At 38.4% G+C, this 21470-nt stretch overlaps 2 protein-coding genes across 6 annotated transcripts in view; one reads left to right on the forward strand and one right to left on the reverse strand.

The window, feature by feature from the left end:
• Window positions 1–250: 250 nt before the first annotated feature.
• Window positions 251–18151, forward strand: fzd3a (frizzled class receptor 3a). The gene is made up of 7 exons (XM_081377768.1): window positions 251–543; window positions 1587–2003; window positions 9615–9811; window positions 10556–11573; window positions 13992–14140; window positions 15289–15516; window positions 17557–18151. Exons 2-7 carry the CDS (start codon window positions 1809–1811, stop codon window positions 17807–17809), a joined length of 2040 nt encoding a protein of 679 aa, XP_081233894.1. The 5' UTR covers window positions 251–543; window positions 1587–1808; the 3' UTR covers window positions 17810–18151.
• Window positions 18152–19269: 1118 nt separating this feature from the next.
• The window catches only part of cdc42bpab (CDC42 binding protein kinase alpha (DMPK-like) b), a 64908-nt gene continuing 62707 nt past the window's right edge, over window positions 19270–21470 (reverse strand). For 3 of the 5 annotated variants that reach the window (XM_081377770.1, XM_081377769.1, XM_081377773.1), the window contains one exon: window positions 19278–21355. In XM_081377770.1, the coding sequence (XP_081233896.1) occupies window positions 21224–21355 (132 nt within the window). In that variant the 3' untranslated portion in view covers window positions 19278–21223. Of the gene's footprint in view, window positions 21356–21470 lie in introns of all 5 variants that reach the window. The other 2 variants (XM_081377772.1, XM_081377771.1) reach the window with 1 other exon arrangement.

The following is a 21470-nucleotide window of genomic DNA, read 5'->3' on the forward strand; positions in this document are numbered from 1 at the left end:
CTATCAGCATTATTATTACTCCAAAAACGCAGATAAACAAACCGTTTAGAACGTAATATATCACGCCGCGACCACGCGATGACGTAATCACACAATGACGTAAAAGAATCAATGACACGTTCTGAACCGATTCTTCTAAATGAATTGCTCGAAAGAACCGAATTGCGAAAATGAATCGAACTTCCCACTACCAAACACACGCCCATCATTCCGGGCATCCACAAATCAGCAGCGCCAACTTCATTTCATTATAGTGCGGAGACGCTCCCCGCTCCCAACAGCCCCAGGCCATTGCAACGATGATATCCGTGGATAAACCCAAGTCATTCTCTTTTTGCCTACTGAACGTGTATTTTTCATGCTCAATCCAGTGACGTAAGTTCTAATATGCTTTTATATTGAGTGAGAGCAATATTCGTCGCGCGTCATCGACAAATGCGCGCGCCCGTATAAATCCGAAAAAACCTGCAGAAAGACACACAGGGCTCGTATTGTTAGAGACGCGGAGTGGGGTCCCTCACGTGAATGGTTTCAACTCGAGAGGTAAGAAGGACTTTTTATCATATTCGAAATTAATTTGGCACAGGAACATGTTTTAGTAAAAAATAAGAAGAATACACCTCAAGAGTAACGTTACACCAGACACATTTTGAAGGGAGTTTCATTATAGCGAAGCTGCAACACGATTCCCAATGGATAGGGTTATTGAAGAATCTGTCGTTCGCCTTTATTTTCATTTTTGATGAAAAAACGACAGCAATAATGTTAAAAATGTTTTTGTTTTTTTAAAGGAGAAAAAAAATCATAAAATCATTTTAGCACAGGTCACTTGTGATAGTAAAATCCTGGTTCCTGGTAGCCTATAAGGTTGTGTGTGTGTGTGTGTGTGTGTTTGCAATGAGCGTTAAATGCGTTGAATTAAATTGAAATTAAATTAGTATACTAGAGGTGTCAGGCACAAACCAGCATCAAGAACATAATTAAAATAATTCAGCATTGTGTGTGTGTGTGTGTGTGTGAGTGAACCGTTTGGACGCAGTGTCTATTCCTGTGAGCATCACTTTGTGCTCTGTGTTGACAATTTTCCCCTTCTTTTATAACTACACAATATATATCCTAAAACTACATCAACAATAGTTTAACAGTTTTAAAGTTATTACATTACAGTTAATTGTATCATATTACAATAAAAAAAATAATTTTATATAAACAGTTTTTTATTTTATTTATTTAATGGCTGCATTTAGAGTTGAAATAGATCATGGAACATAATTCAGTTCTGAACAGGTTAATACTGTGTTCTGTGTTCTATATCCTATTGTTCCTGAGGTTATAATGTTCTAATTTCATTTACACTGAACACATAGTTACATTGAAGTTTCCCCTTGGTAAGCATCTTTTATTTGCTGCCACTTTAATATGGCAGTGCTTTTGATCATGCATTGTTCACTTTGAAATCATTTCCCACGCCTTGAGAGATCTCCAGAAGATTTTTCATGTTTGACTAATGTGTCACCGCATTCATGAATAATTCATGTTAGCCTGTTCATTTCAAAATGTGACATTTGGTGCTCTTTCTCACACAGATGAAAATTGACCTCCGATAAATGCATGGCAACCTCAGTCATACCCACACCGGATTATGGACATGCACTGAAAAATGATGGATCTGTCACAGCAAAATGGAGAAGCGTATCCGTGCGATTTCAGTCTCGTGTCAACCAACAGATAATTAACGAAGGAATGACGGAGCTCAGATTTTCTTGATATAATCGCCCTTTGCCAGTCCCAGCGCAGACGGACATGCCATGGATCTCCTTTGGGCTCTATACTCCATGCTGACTGTATGTGTGGCCATCAATTTGGAAGCTCCTGGCAGCCATAGCATGTTTACCTGTGAGCCTATCACATTAAGGATGTGCCAGGGCCTTTCCTACAATACCACCTTCATGCCCAACCTTCTGAATCACTATGACCAGCAGACCGCTGCTCTCGCCATGGAGGTAAACCACATGACACAGGCTGACTGTTTAAACAATGTCATCAAATTGCACTACATTAAACTACACTCTCAGAAAACCCCTAAAGGGTGTATATTAGTACCTAAATAGTAACATAACAGTTCCTTTTGAAAGGGTACCACCCCAGTGACAGCTTTTGTACCTTTTTTTCTGAGAGTGTTGGACTAGTTCGAATCATCATGCTCTAATAACTGCGTGACCTCAACATCAGTCATATAGATGTATGCATTCATATATAAATCTTTCCTGAATAGTGAGGAAAATAGTGAGAGCAGAGAAATAACTTTTTTGAGTCATGAAAATATGCAGGGTAACCCTTTGCCACGAATCTCTTTAAGTTGAAGTGCATTGCTTCAAAACGTATGTTCTAACAGCGCCAAAGATTTGTCATTTTCGCTTTGACCCAGTTCTTTCTTGTGCCCTGCAGATAATTCAGATCACATTACAGAAACGTTTAAAGGGAAATGAATCTTTAATCTGTCCTACGGGGCTGTTTGCTGTGTCTTTTTTCTGAAGTATCGTGCTGTTTTAAACAATTTTTCTAGTCCTCTTTTGCATGTGGCCGTGGCAAAATAAGCATCTTATAAGTATTTATATAACAAGGTTGCTTTACAACGGCTTGCTGGTTGATGTTATGGGCAGTTAATGGTGCTTGGACGTGTTGTTTATTTTGATTGCTCTATAATCTTTGTATCTGCGGCCATAACGCCTGGATTGATTCAAGCCGACGGTTAATCCTCTTTACCGGGCCGCAGTTTTCAGCTGAGCCAAACTGAGAACAGCTGCATTAGCTTGTTACAGTGGCCAGAGTATCTGTTGGACACACACAGCGCTGTAAATGTTATCTAAAACCTGCTGTCCTCAGTCACAAGGTTTTAACTTATTCACTCCGGTCCTTCCTCAGTGTAACAGAGGGATGGGACAGAAAATGAAAAAGAAGAAGAAAGATAAGGAAAAATGAATGGACGGAGTTGAGCCGAGGCAACCCATCTGCTCGTCCTCATGTACATTCGTGTGGAAATGTGCAGTTATATAACCTTTTGCACTGTAGTCAGTGCAAACACACACAGAAAGCGATGATACTTTTTAAACCCACTGTTGCACAAAGGATTATATTCAAAAGCATTTGAATGATAATCACAATTCACATGTAACACTGTGCATTATTATCAAGCACTATGTAAAAAAATATTATTTATATTTTATATATTTAAAAATATGAAATATATTTTAAGATTTTTTTTGTATTGTTATTTTATAATTACTTCAGAAAATATTTTATTTGTTTGGATTGCAAGAATGAAAGGATTTTGTTCTTTAAAGGGGGGGTGAAATGCTATTTCATGCATACTGAGTTTTTTACACTGTTAAAGAGTTGGATTCCCATGCTAAACATGGACAAAGTTTCAAAAATTTAATTGTACGTTTGAAGGAGTATTTCTGTTCCAAAAATGCTCCTTCCGGTTTGTCACAAGTTTCGGAAAGTTTTTTTCGAGTATGGGCATGTGTGACGTCAGATGTAGCGGAATTTCCTTATATTCCTTATATTCCTTATATATTGTCCTAAGGGCACTTCTCCGGAAGGACGCGGGCGCGCGCACAACCGTAGACCAGAGCAAGAGAGCGAAAGCAGTACGCCCATCAAAGCGCTATGCTCGGCTTTAGGGAAGTCAGTGTCACCAAAGAAGTGTGTTTTTGGTTGCCAGGGCAAGACAACCCTGCACAGATTCCCAAAGAACCCAGCGTTAAGGGATCAGTGGATGGAGTTTGTTTTTCCAGAGCATCAACGGAGGTTGTGCAAGACTGTTTGTTCCCTGCATTTCGACGATGATTGTTTTATAAACAAATCCCAGATCGACGGATTTGCAGATCGTCTAATGCTTAAGGATCGAGAAGTCACAATGATAAAGGTTCGCGGTCGTGCGTTGGAACCGGACGGTGAGTAAGACTGCTTCAAATGTCTCTGTGTGTTGTTAGCACACAGCTTTAGCACACAGCTTTAGCTTCGCCCACACGGCCCGCCTCCAGCCGCTCGTTTTTTTCGGGAAAGACTCGGTACAGCCTATCTTTCTTTTATATATATAATAAAACTAAAGACTTTTTGTGATATGAAGGATGCAATACTACTCTATAGGTACTCAAGATTAACAGGAGATTGAGTGAAAATGAGCATTTCACCCCCCCTTTAAATTAACATAAAATTAAATAACTTATTAGGTCAGAACGTTTTTGGCATGACTTCTGCATTTGAGGACGTAAAATTAACAGAAAAAGAAAACCCACTGGAATGAATGGGATAGTTCACCCTAAAATGAAAATTCTGTCATCATTTCCTCAACCTGAAGTTGTTCCTAACCTGTATGAGCTGCCGAACACAAAAAAATAGCCTATATTTTGAAGAATGTTGGTAACCAAACAGTTGATGGGCCCCGCTGACTTATATTGTATGGAAAAAAAAATACTATGGAAGTTAATGGGGCTCATCAACTGTTTGGTTACCGACATTCTTCAAAATATCTTCTTTTGTGTTCAGCAGAAGAAAGAAATACAGGTTTGTAACAACTTGAGGTTGAGTAAATTATGACAAAATTTACATTTTTGGGTGAACTATCCCTTTTAAGTCTTCTGAATATCCAGGATTTGGTTAACGAGTAGCTTTTACTCATTTTTTTTACAAACAACTGACATCAATGACTAGAAGGTGATGATAATAGCTAATTAACTAATCTCAAGTTGAAGGAAACCAGACTAAATCTTTCATTTCATCAGCCGCCAACCAATTATTTCTTTCTGGCTTCATAAGGAGCAGATTAATCGTCCTTGCTATCCGATTCAAAACCACTGTAGGACAGTGGCAACATCTTGCTCTGAACTCTGGGTAACCTCATTTGTGAAGTGGGACAGTTGCCTACAGGGATGGTTTCTGGGATTGTTGTTGTGTGCAGTAATAGCAGGAAGGTTCCGGGAGGATCTGAACTGATCGTGCAAAGAAAATGCTTGGTAAAACTAATAATATTCAGCATTCCAGGTGCAGCAGTGATTGATATAGTTTGACATCTAGTTAATATAAACTTCCTCCCCCATTTGTCAGACATGCAAAGATACCTTGACCTTGTCCTCGTGTTGTTTTTACCATGTTGTGATCATTAAGGGCTTCCTGCAGTTGTAATGCAATCTGGCAACTCAAACCCAAATTATATCAGCTATACATTGCTTGGAAATTCTTTATTATTTATAGATATTTATGAGGTGAGATGGAGTTTGAAGTTATCTGAACATCACTCACATTTTCCTCAGAGATGTCATATTGAAGACTGGTGACAGAAGCAAAAACATGCGTTCAATATGTACAATTATATTGTTTTGCATATAGTAAAGGCTTCAACATGATTGTTCATTCTAAAAACGAGGAAAATATATGTTAGCCTGTATCATTTATGCACATTTATTAATGCATAAGCATTAGGACAATCTTTATTGGAATGGCAGGGTTGACCATTATTCCTCATCCATATCTCTCCGTCTTTGTCCTCTTTCCTCTTTTCTCTGTCTGTTTCTCTCCACTCCCTCCTCTCTTCTCTTCATCCCTCCCCCACGCAAGGTACTGCGGTTGCTGGGGAAACGGATCCCAATTGTATCGCAACAAAAGAGCAGGCTTTCTCTCTCAGGAGGTGGTCGTCACTCGCACTCTGACCTCTCTCCATTACACCCCTCCCTTAAACCGGCCGTTTATGCATCGCTGGTTACCATGGTAGTGCTGATGAATTCACTGCCGAAAATAGTGACCGGTAGAAAAGGGAAAACCAGTCAGAAGAGAATAATGTAATTGGTAATGTGGTATTAAGAATATATCTTGAAATCTCGCTATGAGGACGAGACCTAATCTTCCTTATCGATGAGCAAGTGGAGGTTCACAGAGAAAGGCATATGCACTCTAGATTTATGGGTAGAGGGAGGAACAAGTGTATTTACTCGTGAATGGACACATTTAAAAAAATGGTCAGGTTAGGTGACTTCTAGATTTCTTCTGTTTGCCTTCTTGTTTTTCCATTTTCTTTTTTCAGCTCAGATCTAAGAGTAAGTCAGTGAAAGACACACTATATCAGGCAGTATTTCAGATTTTTTATTTTATTTACCCAGCAAGCAATTCTGCGTTTAAAAGACGTCTAATAGCCGTCCAAACACAGCCCAGAGTTCTAGGCTAAAGCAAGGCAAAGTTTGGGCTGTCAGTGAAAATTTAATAGATGTCTAAACCATAGCCAAAAATAGACCAGTCATCAATTAGATAACAAAGAAATGAAATGAGTGAAGAAATGAAATCAAACACCTTATAATCACTGTTTACTTTGCTTACATGATGGAATATCATACATATCGCAAGTTATTTTGGCAAAAACGACATGTAACCAAATTCAAGGTTATTTTGTCTAGAAGTGTGTTACTTATATTGGGTCTAGTTAACCTAGACGGTGAAATGACGGCTATTGCTTGCTGGGATATTGTCACTGTCATCACCACTTAATCTTTTACTTTTTTCAATGTTTTTATTATATTATTGCAGTACTTTAATTCAGGCTTAAAATTTAAAATGATTGCTTTTATTGTTAGTGTATTTCCTTTTATTTATTTTTATATGTTGAATATTGCCCATTTTTAACATAAAAATAATGCAAAAAATTGCTGTATCCCTAATTGTTACACAAGTGTGTCTTGGAGTGCTAAAATAATTTAGGGCTTAAAAAGTCCCTTTCAAAAATAGAGAAAGCTATTTGAATTGAATTGAGGAGGGTATAAATTAAATGCATTTGAATTGAGGGTATAAATGAGTCCTTCATTAGAGGCAAACCGTAAAAACACACAGCGGCTCCAAACATGGGGCAGCTGCATTGAACGTCAACTTGCTAATCTGTGTTTCCGACAATAGTGATGCTCTAAATATGTAAAACGCACAGATCCAGCCATTTTAAAAAAGACCTGACCATATTGCTTCTGGGGATTATGGTTTCAAATCTCTGGTTATATGGCATGCCTCCACATCTCCCATACAGCTTATATAGCATGTCATCTGTATGAACCATCATGTATACTGCTTTGAATCACATGCTCTCTGCCCAAACAAGAAGCAACAATCATTGTGCCTCTTCTGCTTTCTGCGCGTGTGTGTGTGTGTGTGTGTGTGTGTGTGTACATATCCCTAAATAACTTTCCCTTAATAACAAGGCCCTTAAGAAACACAAAGGCACTGGAATAGACATTAATATGTAGAAAGTGTATGTTTGCCCTTAGGATAACAGTGGGCAAGATGCACACATTTGAGTTCATCAGATCATACCATTGCATGTAATGTGGAGTGACAGCAATGATGAGATAATGTTTTTCACCAGATCAGCAAATAATAGCACTTGCTTTATTTTTATCTTGCCTAAAAGCTAGAGTATGTCCACTCAATTGAGCTCAGAATGGTATAAGACATGTCATAAAACCTTTTGTACCCGATTACAGCCACAGATGCCAGTAATGGTAAATCAAGGAGCGTGAAGTTCACATTTTCTTAAAAATAAAAGTCAATCACATTAAGGTTTTATGTTAGCTTTACTTATTGTCCACAAAATATTTAAATGATCTTTATACACAAAAGTTCATTTGACCAGCACATTTTTGAAAACAAGCATTTCTCGTGTCATGTTGGTGGCACATCTCAATGGTATATGTTGCGTTAAATATGGATTAGGTGCGTGGAAATGATTGCTGGATTTAGATGCTTTGTGTCAAAATGGGCAAGCATAATATCCATCCTAATCCCTTTTTACAGACATTTTGGGTGGTAGCCTAGTGTGCTGGCTGTGACTGAATGCTTTCATTATGGATATGTATTATACATTCAGTACATCATAAATGTGTTGGACTGTTGCAATAGACTGTTTTTTTTTTGCAATAGTGAATTATAATAACACTGTTGTTAGTGTTAGCTTGGGTGATTTTCTCCATATTAAGTGAAAAATTGGTGGTTTATAAAGATAATGAAAGTCATCATGGCAGGTAATTTGTAACAAATAGCATTTTAATAGCCAAAAATGTTTAAATAATAATAATGTAAATACATTTTTTTAAACAAACACTAGGAGTTTTATTTTATTGTATTTTTTATAATAATAATTATGTAAGTTATTATTGCATTTTAATAGCCAACCCCTAGGAGCAATAATATTTTATTTTATTATTATTTTATAGTAATTAATTGGTGTTTGTTGTTGTTGGTGTTTTGTTATTTTATTTATACATATATATATGTGTGTGTGTGTGTGTGTGTGTGTGTGTGTGTGTGTGTGTGTGTGTGTGTGTGTGTGTGTGTGTGTGTGTGTGTGTGTGTGTGTGTGTGTGTGTGTGTGTGTGTGTGTGTGTGTGTGTGTGTGTGTGTGTGTGTGTGTGTGTAAATATATATATACTCACTGTGTATATATATATATATATATATATATATATATATATATATATATATATATATATATATATATATATATATATATATATATATATATATATATATATAAAGTAAGTGGGTAAATTATTAGCATTTCTAACAACCAAACACTAGAAGTTATATTTCTGTATAATTATGTACATATGATTTTTAATAACCAACCCCTAATAGCAATATTATTATTATTTTTATAATAATTAACAGTTTTTGTATATGCATCTTTTTGTATAGAAATGATGTATTTCTTCTTACCATTAGTAATTGCAGAAAAATGAAATGTATAGCACATGTAAAGCCTGTTCTTGTTGGCTGTGAATGATTGTAAGTTTTGGTCCTTTTTTTCCAACACAAGGGGTGTCAGAACCCCCACCCTTCCATCACAAAAGCCCTTACTCTGCAGGGGTGGAGGCATTATTGTCTCTCTGTCTGGTCCTGGGTGGAGTCTTTCTCCTTCTCCCCTGTGGGATTTGCATATTTATGTCCGGCCCCGAAGCTGGTACTACTCCCAGAATGCCTCATGGTGTAAGTGGGCCATCAGCAATAAACAGCATGTCTCCCCGCCCCAAACAAAGGCCTCCTCAGAGAGATGAGGGAAGTACGTTACTGTGCTAGAACTACATATCAAATTTTATTCTCATTTAACATAAGGGTGACTAAGTGACTGTTGGGTGTGGGTCATAGACGTGGCCTGGTGGATATTGTGCTGTTGAGTGGTTAAGATTCTCCAAATGATTTCAAGATGACTGGAAATGCTTTGTCAGATTTACAGTAATTAAGTAATTAGGTTTGTTTTTAGCAGTTATTAGATGGAGGCCAATAAAATACCAGCATGTATTTTGTTCAGTGTTTATTTTTAGCATTAAAACTACGGTTGAGACTATGTATCAAGACAAACAGTATTGCAACTGTCAGTGCTTGGCTTTTATTTTGAATTTTATTGGGATGTTTGGTCACCCTATTTAACATATTGGACACGCAGGATAAAAAACAATAGTTTTTTTTATCAAGAAACCCAAAATTAGAGTTTTGTTTATTTATTTATAAATATTTAAAATAAAATTATTAGTATTATTATTATTAACTTTCCATATTTTTCTTGTCTGTCCATACAGCCCTTTCATCCTATGGTGAACTTGGAGTGCTCTACTGAAATACGCCCATTCCTGTGTGCCCTTTACGCACCCGTGTGCACAGAGTACGGCCGTGTGACCCTGCCATGTCGGCACCTGTGCCAGCGTGCCAAAAGCGATTGCTACAAGCTCATGGACATGTTTGGGGTCAGCTGGCCGGATGAGATGGAGTGTAGCAGGTACAGGATCACTTTTATTAAAGGGATAGTTCACTTTGAAATTAAATTTTGGTATGTTTTAGCTTACCTCAAGGGCATCCAAGATGTAGGTGTCTTTGTTTCCGCAGTAGGTCATTTAGGTCAAACCGTTCTTGTCTGTCAGTCATATAATGCAGGTCTATGGTCACTATCTCAAAGAGCATGCACAGTGAAGTCCAAATTAAACAATTCCCCATCGTAAGTACACATTGATGGCCTAAGACACGAAACGAGCGGTTTGTGTGAGAAAACGAACAGTATTTATATCGTTTTTACCTCTACACAACCACGTCCAAGTGATCTGAGGGCGCGCGCGCTTCCTGGTGTGTGACGTGTGCGCGCATTCTGGCTTAGTCTGCGCAAGCGCCAGAAAGTGTACAAGAGGTAAAAACGATATAAATACTGTTCGTTTTCTCACACAAACCGCTCGTTTCGTGTCTTAGGCCATCAATGTGTACTTACGATGGGGAATTGTTTAATTTGGACTTCTCTGTGCATGCTCTTTCAGATAGTGACCATAGATCTGCATTATACGACTGACAGACAAGAACGGTTTGACCTAAAAATATCAAAATTGAAACTACTGCGGAAACAAAGACACCTGCATCTTGGATGCCCTTGGAGGTAAGATAAAACATACCAAAATTTAATTTCAAAGTGAACTATCCCTTTAAGACATCTTTATGAAATAATATCATATTCTGAAATGACACTCTTGTCTCTTAGGTTTCCAGAATGTGACGAGTCTTACCCCAGAGCGATAGACCTGCTCCCGCGCAGTGACGGCACGGAGGAATCTCCCTCGCCGGTTCAGCGGGACTATGGCTTCTGGTGCCCACGAGAGCTGAAGATCGAGCCTGACATGGGCTACTCATTCATGGGCGTCCGCGACTGCTCACCTCCCTGCCCTAACATGTACTTCCGCAAAGATGAGCTCATTTTCGCACGCTATTTCATCGGCGTCATTTCCATTGTGTGCCTGTCGGCGACACTCTTCACCTTCCTGACCTTTCTCATTGATGTCGGGCGCTTCCGCTACCCCGAACGGCCCATCATCTTCTACGCGGTCTGCTACATGATGGTGTCCTTGGTCTTCTTTCTGGGCTTCCTGCTGGAGGAGCGCGTGTCGTGCAACTCAGCGAGCCCGGGGCGTTTCCGCGCCTCCACCGTCACCCAGGGCTCCCACAACAAGGCCTGCACGCTGCTCTTCATGACACTCTACTTCTTCACCATGGCAGGAAGCGTTTGGTGGGTCATTCTCACCATCACCTGGTTCCTGGCGGCTGTTCCCAAATGGGGAAGTGAGGCCATCGAGAAGAAGGCTTTGCTGTTCCACGCGGTGGCCTGGGGCGTCCCGGGAGCCCTCACAGTCACCCTCATGGCCATGAACAAAATCGAGGGTGACAGCATGAGCGGCGTTTGTTTCGTTGGACTCTACGACCTCATGGCCTTGCGCTGGTTCCTCTTGGTGCCTCTCGCACTGGATGTGTTCGTAGGTGTGGTGCTGCTGTTAGCCGGTGTCGCGGCGCTAAATAGGGTCCGAATGGAAATCCCCCTAGAGAAGGAGAACCAGGACAAACTGGTGAAGTTCATGATCCGGATCGCCGTGTTTTCTGTCCTGTATCTGGTGCCACTGCTGACTGTCATTGGATGCTATCTGTACGAGCAGAGCCACAGATCCGTGTGGGAGACCACCTGGGTACAGGAGCGCTGCAGAGAGTACCACATCCCCTGCCCCTTTCAGGTAACAATCACTTGTTTATGAAATACTTGCGTTACCGTCTTCAAGGCTGCATTTATTTAAACAAAATACAGTAAAAACAGTAATATTGTGAAATATTATTACAATTTAAAATGACTGTTTTCTATTTCAATACATTTTAAAATGGAATGTATTCCTGTGATGATAAAGCTGAATTTTTAGCAGCCATTACTCCAGTCTTCAGTGTCACATGATCCTTCAGAAATCATTCTAATATGCTGATTTAGTACTCCAAAAAAATTATCAATCTTGAAAAAAAAAAAAATTGTGGCAACTGTAAGACTTTTTTTCAGGATTCTTTGATGAATAAAAAACTCAAAAGAACCGGATTTATTTGAAATATACTTTTTTTGTAACAAAGTAAAGGCCTTTACTGTCAATTTTGATCAATTGAATTTGTCCTTGCTTAAAAAAAACGATTAATTTCTTTAAAAACTAAAATTGCACTGACCCCAGACTTTTTAACTGTACTGTATATTCATAGTTAAAAGCAAGTTAATGCAAGTTATAAGTCTTAAAGGGTTGAATATGCATTTATTCTGTATATAATTATTTTTATGTGAACTTTGTTCAGAATTACTTGGAAAAAAACAAGCATATTAAAAACTGACCTCAAGTGAATTTGTACTGCTGTGCTTGTGAATAATTGAAGGCCTCCACACACAGGCGGCTCCTGCCAACTCTGTCTTCACTCTATATTAGAAAATGTTTTAGTCTGTAAAATATTGACCGTTGTGACTAAGTGGTCACTTCCACTCATTTCTGGTATTAAATGAAGCTCACATCAAGAGATACAATTTCTGTAAATCTGTAAATTTCAATTGAATTTAAATGGAAGTATTTAACATAAAAATATGACAGTCTTTTCTTTTTATGTCTAGAAAAAATGCCCTCATAATAGCTTTTGACACTGGGTTCATCAGACATTTACAGCTGCATATCTCAGTTGATCATACAGCCGCAGCTGCACTGAATATATCTCATGTCTAACATGATGCAAACCAACTGAAGCAGAACTGAAAACCAAAAGACTGTCACGGAAAGTTTCAGCTTCACCAAAATCTCAGTAATAATGTTTATCCGCGTGTGTGTGTGTGTGTGTATGCCTGAGGCAGCACGCGATTGTGGGATTGTTTTTAATGAGAGAGAAAGAGAAAAGGACTGTCATGTGTCATGTTATATCTGTAACAGTACTTCATGAAGTGCTATGAAGTGTATTGCTATAAATAGCAGATCTCTAGTTGCACTGCAGTGATGTCATCATATAGTGGCCACACAAAGTATTTGGACACACTAAAAATGTATAAATCTTAGAATTATATTGCATTATATAACAAAATACCAAACCTACGGAAGCTTGTTTCCGCCACTGAATAATAAATAAATAATAATTGCGACTTTTTATCTCACAATTCTGACTTTTTTTCTCACAATTGCGATATATCAAGTCAGAATTGTGACTTTTTTCTCAGAATTGTGAGAAATAAAGTCGCAATTCTGAGAAATAAAGTCGCAATTGCGAGAGAAAAGTCAGAATTCTGACTTTATAACACGCAATTGCAACTTTATTTCACGCAATTCTGACTTTATATCTCGCAATTATGACTTTATAACACGCAATTGCGACTTTATTTCACGCAATTATGACTTTATATCTCGCAATTCTGAGAAATAAAGTCAGAATTGCGAGATGTAAACTCGATAATTATGAGATAAAAAGTCGCAATTATCTTTTAAAATGTTTTATTCTGTGGCGGAAACAAGCTTCCATACAAACCAGATGGGATATTTTAAAGAAAGAAAGAAAGCACAAGCCGCTATATAAGCAAACAACATTTATTAGGTTTCATTTGATTAAACTATAAAAAATATTGTTCAAAATAAAGACAAAAATATTGTTACATTAGTCAAAATAGTGAAATGTCTAAATCTAGAATCATTTTTTAAGATATTTGTTATGCAATGAAATTCATTTTTAAGTATGGCTTTAACTGACTGTATCATTAGGTGTTTTCCTATGGCTTTAAATGAGATCTAAATAAAATATGTAACCGTAATGTATATGAATGTAAAGCAGAGCAGAAGAAATGCTCCATCCAGAGCACAAAGAGACTATGTGTGTATAGGATAAAGAGGAGGACAGACATTTGTGTTGGCTGTAGTTTTGTTTATGCCTTTGGCAATTGCGCAGTGAGCTGAGATAAAGCACTTCCCATCCACACAATCGCACACGCACAACCCAGGGCTAAACCGACATCCAGAAATACACTCGCGCACACACTGCATGAGGTTATGAGCAAACACAGAGATCCGCAAGGGAAGAATGTTCTGATCACAAATCAAATCTCTTCTGTTCTTATGTTGCATACTAAGCAAATGTGTGAAAATGAATCTTCACAGGTGGAAGAGACAAGCAGGCCAGACATCGCCTTGTTCCTCATCAAGTACCTGATGATGCTGGTGGTGGGCATCCCCTCCGTGTTTTGGGTCGGCAGTAAAAAGACCTGCTTCGAGTGGGCCAGTTTCTTCAACGGGCATCGCAAGAAAGAGTGAGTCTCATGAAATGCTTGGCAGATTTCTAACATTATTGTTTAGGCCTACAGTGTAATGCACATATTTTGTGTGAGCTAAAGGTCATGGGTTTGATTTCCAAGAAACACAAACTGATAATGGCCTAAAAAATCATTTTAAATGTAGTGCTATAATTTGTTTATGGATTTATTTATTTAGTCTAAATACACTACCGTTCAAATGTTTGGTCAGAAAGATTTTTTTCTTTTGGAATGCATTAAATTGATCAAAAGTGACAGTAAAGACATTTCATAATGTTAAAAAAAGATTTTTATTTCAAAATAATGCTGTTTTTTTTTTTTTTACTTTCTATTCATCAAAGGATCCTGAACAAAACATGTTATGGTTCCCACAAAAATATTAACTGTATACAAGATTGAGAATAATAAGAAATGTTTATTGAGCAGCAAATCAGCATATTAGAATAATTTCTGAAGGATCATGAGGATCATGCTGAGATCTTTTTATTTATTTATACATTTACATTTTAATTACATATTCAAATAGAAAGATTATAATATAGAAGTACAATATTTAATAATATTTCACAATATTAATGTTTTTACTGTATTTTTGGTATAAGACTTTTGAACGGCAGTACATATTATTCTATTATATAAATGTAGGAATCATAACATTATATTGTACAGTATGAAAAATGATTTGCTAAAGATAATCGAAATAAAAAAATAGAGGAAATGAGCATGAACAATTGAGTATCCAAAATCTGTAGTATCATCCAATAACAGATATGGTACAGATATATTGTGCATCTGTCATATGCTTCAGTGTTAAGTCAGTGGAAGACAAATAACAGCCACAGGAAGTAATTCAGTCAGTATACAATTTGATAAATTTCTTCCATTTGTGTACGCAATATGGATATTTAATGAAGGACAGGAAGTAGCTAGAGGAAATAGTTCAGTAAGTGTGTACTGTCTCATAGGGGTTAGTGTTAAGGCTTGCTCTCTACACACCCCTGTCCCTTATATCAGGGCATTAACCTCCTCACCCTCCCCTTGTCCCACTCCCCCCCCCTCCCTCATTCATTTCCCCTCCGCCTTCCCCCTCTCTCTTCCTTCACTCCTCTGTCACTCGCTCCCCTCTTTGCCGCCCCCCTCCTCAGCAAAGCAGTGCACGAGAGCAGGCAGGTTCTGCAGGAGCCCGACTTCACCCAGCTCCTCCTCCGGGACGCCAACACTCCAGTGGTGAGGAAGTCTAGAGGCACGTCCACGCAGGGCACCTCCACTCACGCCTCCTCCACACACCTGGCCATGCTAGACGAGCCGCCCAGCGCCAGCACCAGCCGCGCCAGCAGCTTCCACGGCAGCCTGCACCGCTCACGAGACGGAAGGTGATCATTCACACTCAAATCATCCAGAATCTGAGGACTTTTTATCACATTTTGCCAATCTGTGGAATTCCAATTAGTCACTGTTTAATAAAAAGACTTGCAAGAAATGAGTAATGCATAGAAACACCAATATACAAATAATGAGCACAATGGTTGTACTAGACTAGATATCCAATCTAGATATCCAATCATTATCCGAGAAAAATGAATAAAAATCAGGGCGGAGAGTTGGTTGAGGCACCAGTTGTTGATTGTATTTTGGGATGGGGGCGCTGCACTCAAAAATGAATGCAAGCTTGCAGTCGATTGTGGAGGAGCGGAGTATAATGATTGGAGAAATCCGGCATACATCACCATTTTCATCTGAAGATCGAGTTGTGATATTTTGATTAAACATTACAAGATCTTCTTTTTTTTTTTATGAAACACTACTGGTCAAACGTTTTTAATAATTCTGTGGGGTTTTTTTTAAGTTTTTGAAAGAAATGCTCACCAAGGCTGCATTTATTTGATCAAAGATACACTAAAAACAGTAATATTGTGAAATATTATTACAATTTAAAAGGACTATCCTCTATTTTAATATATTTTAAAATGTATTTCATTCCTGTGATGGTAAAGCTGAATTTTCAGCTTCATTACTCCAGTCTTCAGTGTCACATGATCCTCCAGAAATCATTCTGATATGCTGATTTGCTTTTCAATTATTGGTGCTAATAATAGTTGTTATTATTATTGTTAATGGTGAAATGTTTTTGACTTTAATAATAAGAAGAAATGTTTCTTGAGCAGCAAATTAGCATATTAGAATATTTTCTTAAGGATCATGTGACATTAAAGACTGGAGGAATGATGCTGAAAATCTCGCTTTGCCATCACAGGAATTAATAAAAATTTTAATTAAAGCTGCAAGCAGCGATGAAAAGGGCCCTCGCACCCATGCCGCCGCCACCCGGCGCCTTTAAGAAAACAGAGCACGGTGGGCAGTAAATATAGGAGGACTATGTCAAAGTAATTTGTATTTGTCACACTTCCTGCTACCAGCAGGTGGCACTATTGCTATAACCAAATATGAGCATGGTCATGTGTTCAGGACAGAGTCTTATCAAACATGTGAAGTTTGGGGCAGATTGGACATCGTATGCCTGAGTTACTGCAGGCTGTCTGTGGTTGCCTAGCAACATCTGAACTGCAAGCAACATATTGAACTTATCTGATGATGCATAAATCACCAAAAGGCCTAAATTAGGTGTACGTTCGCCAGCCCGTCAAGGGCACACCCTTTGACAAAAGCTCAAGATCTTCGCAATTTACGTCAAAAAGGCCTTAAGATTACACTCACCAAATTTGAAGAGGATCAGATCAAAACTGTAGGAGGTATTTGTTAAAGTACAACATCAGGAAATGTCGAAAACTGCCCAAAATCTGAGAGGAAGTTCAAAATAGCTGACTTCCTGTTGTGTTTAGACTTTTTTGTAGGTAATGGGTCATTACATGTATGTACCAAATTTCATACCTGTACGTGAAACGTAGAGCCGGGGCAATAACTGAGCCATTTTGCCCCACCCAATTCTGAAACCCATATCACACGTAAATTTTCACCACTTCTGAAGCGTGTGCAAAGTTTCATGAGTTTTCGAGCATGTTTAGGCCCTCTAAAAAGCGATTCACTTTGGAGAAGAAGAAGAAGAAGAAACGGAGCAAAAACAATAGGGTCCTTTCACCATCGGTGCTCGGGCCCTAAATATATTAAAATAGAAGATAGTCATTTTAAATTTGAATAATATTTCACAATTATTACTGTTTTTGATCAAATAAATGTTGCCTTGGTGAGCATAAGAGACTTATTTCAAGGATGAATCATTCAAAATAGGACCTATACAAATAGATGGAGTGAATTTTCTACTTCTATTAAACCTACTAAATTCAGCAACTGTCCCAGGATAATAGAGCCCCCATTGGGCACAGCTGGACGAAACCTACAGCTGCCTTCCAGATCAAAGAAGCATCACTGAATCTCATTCTGTTTCCCATATTCAGGTACACAGCTTGCAGTTATCGTGGTGTGGAGGAACGCGTCCCTCAGGGAAGCACCCTGCGCCTTAACGATCCGCTCCAGCACTGCGCCCTCAACCGCCTCGACAGCCAATCACGGCACGGAAGCCTGCAGCGCCTGGAGAGCCAATCACGGCACAGCAGCGTGCGGGACCTCAGCATCACTGCGCAAGCCATCCAAAGCAGCCCTGGCAACGGCATTCACCGCGTCGTAGAGGAGGACGCGACCAAGGCCTGAACTTTCACGTGCCGACCAAACGAGTAAAGAGAACATGGACTCTTGTGGTGAAAACTCCTCACGATGGATCGCACATATATGAGTGCATTCAAACTACAAAGTGCGACTATGTGCGTTCCCTGGGAATCGAACCCACAACCTTGCCGTTGTTAGCGCCTTGCGCTGTTGAGCTACATGGATGAAATGAACTATTAAATAAAATCAGTTGATCAGGATGCCAAACACTTGAAATTGTGGAAAACTGTGCAAAAATGGCATACACTACCGTTTAAAAGTTTGCAGTCAGTAAGGTTTTTTTTTATTATTCTTAAAGAAATTAAAGCTTTTATTCAGCACAGATGCATTAAATTGATCAAAAGAGACAGTAAAGACATTTATAATGTTATAAAAGATTTCTGTTTCAAATAAATGCGGTTCTTTTGAACTTTCTACGCGTCAAAGAATCCTGAAAAGGAAAAGGTTTCTTGAGAACCAAATCAGCATATTAGAATGATTTCTGAAGGATCATGTGACATTGAAAAATTCAGCTTGAAGAATAAAATACATTTTAATATATAATCTCAACATTTCTATTTACTGTATTTTTGATCAAATAAAAGCAGTCTTGGTGAGAATTAGAGACTTCTTTCAAAATCATTAGAAAACCTTACAGACCAAACTGAACGGTAGTGTATGAACCTCTCGGTTCCTACATAAACAGGGTCAAACGTAAGGGCTTTTGATACATCATCATTCTGTGATGTGTTGAGGCGCTTGCTGTTTTATACTCCTATGATTTGAGCATTCTGATTTGTTTCACTACAGACGCAGTTTTGAATGTTTCTTCCCATTGTTTGTTGCACTTTTGACCTTTTTGTAGAACAGAATTAGTGATGGATACTGAAATCCTGCACATTTGGGTCGAATTTCAAAGGACAGCTCACCCAAAAATGAAAATTCTGTTGTCATTTTACTCACCCTTTTGACTTTATTTTCCTGTGGAAGACGTCCAAGCTTCTCTTTTCCATACAGTGATAGTAAATCGTGACCAGTGGTTGTATAACTCCAAAAATAACAAAAAGCAAGTGCATTACATTGCAAGTCGTCTTATATTTGTGGGAGGGGAATTTTTGAGTGTGTGTGTGGAGGGTGGGGGTGGGGGGGTCATTACTTCTCATGTTTCCTTTAGCTGAGGAAACTGACAACATTTTCATTTTTGTGTGAAATATCCCTTTAAGTGTGAAGAGCTGAATTTAAAGAAACAAAAGAGTAAAAAAACATTTTACATCAGTCATTTTAGAATAGATATTGTAGGATTTTTTCGATTGGAAATTGGCATATACTTTACAACCAAGCTCTTCTCTGAGTTTTAGCACTGATAATTAGTCGAGTCATTTACCGAAAACTGTGAAAAGCTTTTTTTTATAAACATGTTTTATGTGCATACGTACAAAATAAAACACCAGTCTTAACACATTCTTATCCATGTGTGTCATTTCCCTCCGTTTATTGAATACATCAGCGTCAGGTTAATATAGTAACGTCTCCATATATGCATAGTGGCCAGTTTATCCAGTCTTTGATTGACCTTTCACCTTAAATACATCTGTGCAAAACGATTCCTCATTGCTTGAAGTGATATCCACCTTTTTCAAGTGAGTTAGAAACAATACAACCATGAAACATATGGAATGGACATTTATGACATGCAAAACTGTACAAATTATTAAAAAGCATATCCTAAGAAAAAAAAAAAGAAACCACTGAGATGAGAATGAGCTCGTATAAATGTGTGTAAGAGGTTACGGAAATGCAGGTTTCCATCCTTACTACTGAAATTTTACTGTAAACCTTTTAACAAATTATCCAATTCAGTGAGTTTCCCCATTTGTGGAATGAACAGACGTGAACCTGGTGCAGAAATCAAGACGTGAGGACCTAACAGAAGCCTGCATGAGGCACGAAATTAAATCAACTACAAACAGAATAAGGAACAAAGTGAAGCCTGTGTTGCTCATTAGACATGCGATTTCTGAGTTTTAAACAATTCTTTTTTCTTTCTTTTTTTTTTGGATGGAATAAATGTCCTTGGAACTGCAACAGCAGCAATTAGAAAACTACCTAATGACAAATACATACTGGTTTTGTGGGAGCAGATTATTGTAATATAGTTTAATGGTGAAGTCTAACCTTACATTTAATAGCAGCGGTGAATGTTTTAACACTTAACGGGATATAATTACTGTTATCCATGAAAACAAGTTTTTCCAGGGTAGAAAGTTCCAAACTATGTGTGTGAAGCAAAGTGTGTTGACTATTTCCCATACTGCAACCATGAAACCATCCAGAAACGAAACGAAGTGGCTTTTGTCTGTCTGCAAATCTCAAATTACATGTTGGACAAGTTCAACAATTTGGACCTAATAGTTCCAGATTGCAGAAATATGATATTTGTACAGTTTCGGTCGGTGCATGTATTGCCATCCGATAAAGCAGAAGTGAAGCCGGCGGACATTATGCAGTTTTTTTTAAAGCACACTTGTAGTAAAACAGCTTGGCTTGTGTCTCACAAAAAATCGTCAACGAAATAAAAACACACAAGGCAGTATTGTCTCACAAAACAAAATAAAAATCTAAAAGAACCGACGCAACTGAAGTTTTTTAAAATGGTCTTGGCGCGAGTATATTAAAATAATTCTTTTTCCACATAGTTTATCTCTTCAATATTTCCTTATTATATATTATACTATACTTTTAACCTATGTACATTACTGTGATGTGTTTTCACAGGTTAATGTTGTTTCACGGAAGGTTCGGATTACGCGGAGACTGGCGATAATGACGGTGACGGATCCCAAGATGTCATCATGTCAGAAAGCCTCTATAAATTCCTACAAATATAGGACAGGAAGCGATAGATGAGGTCGCCTGATATTCCGTTAGCTGAAGTAACAAACGAATCACTACACACATCACTTTTAAAAGCAAATAAAAAATATACATCATTGCAATTTTTTCCTGGTAAATTAGTGGGATTCTATAATGGAATCATCATTCCCGTACGGTCCACGGCTGAGGAGCAGAGTGAGGGACGTGACGGTATTTTCCACCTTGAAATGGCTAAATGATAAATAAATAAAAGTTCACCCCTAACCCGGTCTATGTACAAACGCCAGTAACAATTAAATCCAGCCTCCACTTTTTCCTCCAATCAGCTTCGCGGGGTCGTCGCTCAAACATCCACGCATCCACACGCACATACAAACGCTCACATGTTGGTGTGGTTTTTTCCTTTGTATGTTCCCCAGTGGTGATCCTTTATGCAAATTAGGTGTAGGGGCCTGTAGTGCCTGGGTGCGACTGTATGGGAGGGGGGCGGAGCACTGTTACAGGCAGACTCAAGAGTTTGTTGTGATTGGTTCACCGTTGAGTCCATCATGTGTCCCACCCTGTGCGGTCTGTGCTCTCCAGTGAGAGGGACTTTGTCTTGTGTGGGGAGGCGGGGCTTGGCGGGCTGCTGAAGTTAGAGCTGGTGGAGGCAGTGGAGTGCCGGGGCGAATCAGAGTCCTGAAAAACAAAAACAAACAAAAATATTGAAAAACAGTGACACTACCTACAGAATATATTGATCAAGAGAGTCTCCAATATAATAATCTTACCCCCGGTTTCACAGACAAGGCTT

The sequence above is a fragment of the Scardinius erythrophthalmus genome (genome assembly GCF_964197995.2).
Source record: "Scardinius erythrophthalmus genome assembly, chromosome: 11".
NCBI classification, from domain to species: Eukaryota; Metazoa; Chordata; class Actinopteri; order Cypriniformes; family Leuciscidae; genus Scardinius; species Scardinius erythrophthalmus.